Source organism: Triticum aestivum, chromosome 2D (assembly GCF_018294505.1).
Source record: "Triticum aestivum cultivar Chinese Spring chromosome 2D, IWGSC CS RefSeq v2.1, whole genome shotgun sequence".
In the NCBI taxonomy this organism is placed as follows: domain Eukaryota; kingdom Viridiplantae; phylum Streptophyta; class Magnoliopsida; order Poales; family Poaceae; genus Triticum; species Triticum aestivum.
In genome coordinates this window covers 10,043,581-10,048,556 of record NC_057799.1, presented here as the reverse complement: position 1 = coordinate 10,048,556, position 4,976 = coordinate 10,043,581, and the positions used below count along the sequence as shown (strand labels likewise).

The 4,976-nt window shown below is 44.6% G+C and overlaps 1 protein-coding gene across 1 annotated transcript; it reads left to right on the top strand.

Moving 5' to 3' along the window:
* Positions 1-1,262: 1,262 nt before the first annotated feature.
* On the top strand, positions 1,263-3,690 carry LOC123048214 (desmethyl-deoxy-podophyllotoxin synthase). Its single transcript, XM_044471362.1, has 2 exons — positions 1,263-2,201; positions 2,404-3,690. Exons 1-2 carry the CDS (start codon positions 1,266-1,268, stop codon positions 3,037-3,039), a joined length of 1,572 nt encoding a protein of 523 aa, XP_044327297.1. The 5' UTR covers positions 1,263-1,265; the 3' UTR covers positions 3,040-3,690.
* The last annotated feature ends 1,286 nt before the right edge of the window (positions 3,691-4,976 follow it).

The following is a 4,976-nucleotide window of genomic DNA, read 5'->3' as shown; positions in this document are numbered from 1 at the left end:
AGGTTTGGGAAAATACAATCCCCGGACGTTATTTCTCACCTTATGTAAATGACCTCGCGATTATATGAGAAATAAAGTTTACCTGTCAAAAAAAAAACTGTTAGTCAAAGCCGCGGCCTATCTAGACTAATCAGAATTTTCTAGATGTATCACCACTCACCACGTACGTATTGTTAGTGACTTGACAATGTCAGGATTAATACTGCCAAACATGCATGCATGGAAGTCTTGATGCAGATCACGTGGATTGAAAAACGATAATGAGTTCGGTCCACCCAACTGTACACTTGTAAGACGTGGAAATTTTGCAAGTCTCTCAAGGGTATGCGTGGCGACTGGCCACTTGTAATAGTTGAAAAATCAAAGGTCAATAGCGTGCATGGAATAAGAGTGAGATTTCATGGTTGGTGTGCAATAGATGTGATGGAGTTTGGAGGTAGTTGATTCCAACGTCTTGCTTGAAGAAGACGTGTACTCCCTCATATGAACGTCCAGCCCGGAAAAAACCAGTATTGAGAAAAATATAACATTGATGTGGATACATAAAGGATCTTGAAGCTCTAGGGTTGTAGTATTACTAAGTGGTGTGTTAGTGTGTGCTTGAAGTAGCGATGTGTGCAGGCCTGCAGGGTGTATTTATTGCCTCCGTTTCAAAATATTTGAAGTTTTATGTTTGCCCTAAGCCAAACTTTTTTAAGTTTGACCAAGTTTATATAAAATATAACAAAATCCACAACAGTAATCCAGTTTCATTAGATTCATCATAAAGTATATTTTCATACATATATACTTGTTTTTATGGATATATATATATATATATATTTACAAACTTGGTCAGACTAGAGGAAGTTTGACTTAGGACAAACCTAAAACCTGAATTTGAAATGATTTTTTTTACAACTTACAGTTAAGTCATCTCTGGGTTTCAACTTTGCGACATAAAAAATGAAAGACGGAAAAAATTTGTACATTTTTAAAGCGTATCATCCGACCCGGCTTACGAATTTATACCAACTATCAAGGAATTCCTAAAGTTTTGGGTAGAATGCTGGTATGAGGAAAATATACAGTTTGAATTTATTCAACTCCCATACGTTGTTGTCGTTTGGACATGATCTGGACTTTCGGTGGTGTGGCAGAATAGCAACGTGTGCCATTTCTGTTTTCTTGCATGACCTACGGTGTAGCAACTCCATCTAGCATCTACACTACACTATAAATAAGAGTACCGAGTTGGACTGGAGACCAAGCCTCCTCCAGTCGCCATGGACATTGACCAACTCCCTTGCGGGAGCTTCTGCCTGGTGGCCGTAGCCACCATTCTTATGTCCTTGATTCTGAGGCAGGTTCTGAGTGGTAAGCACACCGGAGCCAAGCTTCCTCCAGGTCCATGGAACCTCCCCGTCATCGGCAGTCTCCACCACCTCGTCGGCACCAAACTGCCGCCCCACCGCGCATTCCTTCGCCTGGCGCGCCGGCACGGTCCGCTCATGCTGTTGAGGCTCGGCGAAGTGCCCATCGTCATCGTGTCCACCCCCGAGGCAGCGATGGAAGTGTTCAAGACGAACGACCTCGCCTTTGCGACCCGCCCGAGCGGCCCCACGGTGGACATCATCAGCAGCGGGGGCAAAGGCTTCGCCTTAGCGCCCTATGGTGACCACTGGCGGCAGATGCGCAAGGTCTGCATCATGGAGCTGCTCAGCACGCGGCAGGTGCGCCGGATCGACTCCATCAAGCAAGCCGAGGTGACACACCTCATGGAGTCGGTGGCCACCGCGTCTTCTGCCTCGTCGTCCGCCATCATCGACATTGGCAAGGAGCTGGCCAGGCTGACGAACAACATCATCGCGAGGGCGGCATTTGGCGGTAAGTGTCGGCAGCAGGAGGTGTACCTCCGAGAGCTCGCCGTGTTGGCTTCGCTCGTGGGAGGGTTCAGCCTGGTGGAACTCTACCCGTCGTCGCGGCTGGTGCGGTGGCTGACCGGCGACTCCCGCGACGTGAGGAGGAGCCACGCCCAGATACAACGAATCCTGGCAGATATCATCCAAGAGCGCAAGGAGAAGAAACAATGTAATGCCTCGGCTGCTGCCACTGCTACTCCTAATGAGGACGAAGACCTGTTGGGTGTCCTCCTGAGGCTGCACGAGGAAGACACCCTTAATTTCTCTTTGACGTTCGAGACCGTCGGGACCATCATCTTTGTAAGTGATTCCGCTTCTTCATACTATCACTCGTTTGCAACCAGTTTTATTTAGCTACTACTAACCGATTCTTGTTTCAAAATATATATATTGTTCGACTTTCCCCATCAGTTCGAACTTCTTTTTCCCAGACTTTTAGTTGAACTGTTTGATACATGCAATTCAATATTGCCTAAAAATAATATTCAATAATTTGCAACAGGAAATATTTGGAGCTGCTACGGACACCACAGCTTCCACGCTGGAATGGGCCATGGCAGAACTCATCCGCAACCCACACGTAATGGCAAGGGCAAAACTCGAACTCCAGCAGAGGCTCGGACACCACCGCAGGTCCACCGTCACCAGCGCAGACCTGGATGGCTTACACTATCTTCGGATGGTCATCAAGGAGACCCTAAGGTTGCACCCCTCCGTGTCACTGATACACAGGGCGGCCATGGAGGATTGCCAAGTGATGGGCTACCACATACCCAAGGGCACCTCCGTCATGATAAACGCCTTCGCGGTTGGCACGGACCCGACACACTGGGGTGAGGATGCCGCGGAGTTCAGGCCAGAGAGGTTTGAGGAGATGAGTGTGGAGTACTTCAAGCAAGGGCCACAGATGGAGTTCATCCCGTTCGGAGCTGGTCGTAGGCAGTGCCCTGGAGCCTTGTTTGCGAGCACGACGATGGAGCTTGTGCTGGCAAACCTCCTGTACTACTTTGACTGGGCGATTCCGGGTGGGGCAGGCCCAGAGACGCTGGACATGGGCGAGGTGTTTGGTATCGTCGTGCAAACTAGGTCCAGCCTGCGCCTGCAGGCAGTAGCATCTTGTCATCTACAAGAGCATTAGTGCACTGCAAGCTTTACTACCTCATCCGTTCCTAAATATAAGTCTTTCTAAACATTCCACTATAGATTACATACGGAGCAAAATGAGTGAATCTACACTCGAAAGTACGTCTATATATATTCGTATGTAGTCTGCATTAAAATCTCTAAAAACACTTATATTTAGGAACGGAGGAAGTAGTTGTGCAAGCAAGTTGTAGTAACAAACTACATAATGTCCTTTCTAAGACGGCCATCACCAAACCGTCATTAAGTCAACATAAATCTCCGGATTGCATGATTTCTTTTACTGTGGACGAACCTAACAAACTAGGAAAGAACTCATAACACCTCTTGAAACTGTGTAATCTGATTACCGATACCATTCCTGTAACCAAACACCTCTAAGTGCATCACAACGTTCTTGTTGCCAGCGATATTGCTGAGCCTACTGCTTAATAAAGTTCTGGTTACATGAAAAAAAACATTGGCAGGCCGCGGTCGAGCTGCCGGGCATGAAAGTCATCGCTGCAGTTGGCAGAGCATCTCCACCCACACCCCTGAATACGACTCGTGACACCTGACCAGCAGCTTGTCTGTTAGATATCGGGCCAAAATGGTGGAGCCCTTCTTGTAAATTTCAGAATGTCTGATGTTTTGGTAATTGCTCTGACCCTAGTTATTACAGAGAGCAAATATTAAGGGGGTTTTATGCAGCAACTTATCTATATCGCATAGCCCATGGGGCATATAGTACTCCATCCATTTTTATTTACTCCGCATATTAGCTTTGAAATAAGTCAAACTTTATAAAGTTGACCAAGTTTACCAAAAACAATGTAAACTTTCACAATAATAATGGTATGAAAATATATTGAATGATGATTCTAGCGGTATTGACTTGGTATTGTGGATGTTAGAATATTATTTTTGTATAAACTTGATCAAAGCTTAGAAAGTTTGATCCGAGACAAAACTAATATGCGAAGTAAATAAAAATGGAGGGAGTACATAAGACTTGAGGTACATAAAAACGGAGAGAGTACATAAAATTATTACTCCTGTTAAGAAATAATATCATGCACGCAGACAACTCCTAGTTGTTTAATAGAAAGCAAACGAAGTTTCGTGCAAAGTGCATATTGCAATTTCTCTTTTTCCATTTTCACCATGGTGCGGATCTACAACAGGTCAAGCCTGAACTCTGAAGAATGCACAAGCTGCAACAATCTTGGATAAAAGACTTAGTTAGAAGAAAATAAGCCACGTTAACTGACTGTTTTGAAGAACCAACCAAAGGATCAAATGTACAGACAAACTGGTTACATGTCCACTAGAAGATTTCTACCCAAGTATGTAGTTGTAACAAAAAAAAAGGAGCATACCGTTTCCTTGCTGATGAGTTGCACCAGCTTCTCCATGCAAGTTTATATATCACAGTAAAATTTACTAGAGTAGAGTGCACATATATTGGATGCCATGTAAAATGTAAAAGGATTCCAAGGCAGGACAAATGCAAAGATAATTAAACATACATGTATTTTGTTCCGGAAATACTTGTTGGCTTGTCTGTGTCACATGTGTGGACATTTAGACAAGAATCTGGCTGTCATCAACCGACTCGTCGCTGTCAACGGTTTAGTCACCCCTGGAGACTTTTCTACTTTGCAAAGAGTTTCTGTGAGACTTGTTTTTCTACAACACTGTAAGATTTGTTTGGCGGAGGCCAATTAATTTGTCTAGACACTCTTGATTCAAATTGGAAAAGAAAACCAAGGTGTTGATCCTCTAGCTAGTTGCATCATGCTATTTTGCTTTTCCAATTTTACCCCATGGTGGAGATCAGCATCAGACCAAGCCTAAACTTTGAAGAATGCACAAGATGCAACAGTTCCCGATTAAAGACTGAACTAGCACAAAATAAGCCACACCATTTCCTTCCGAATGAGTTGAGCTCAA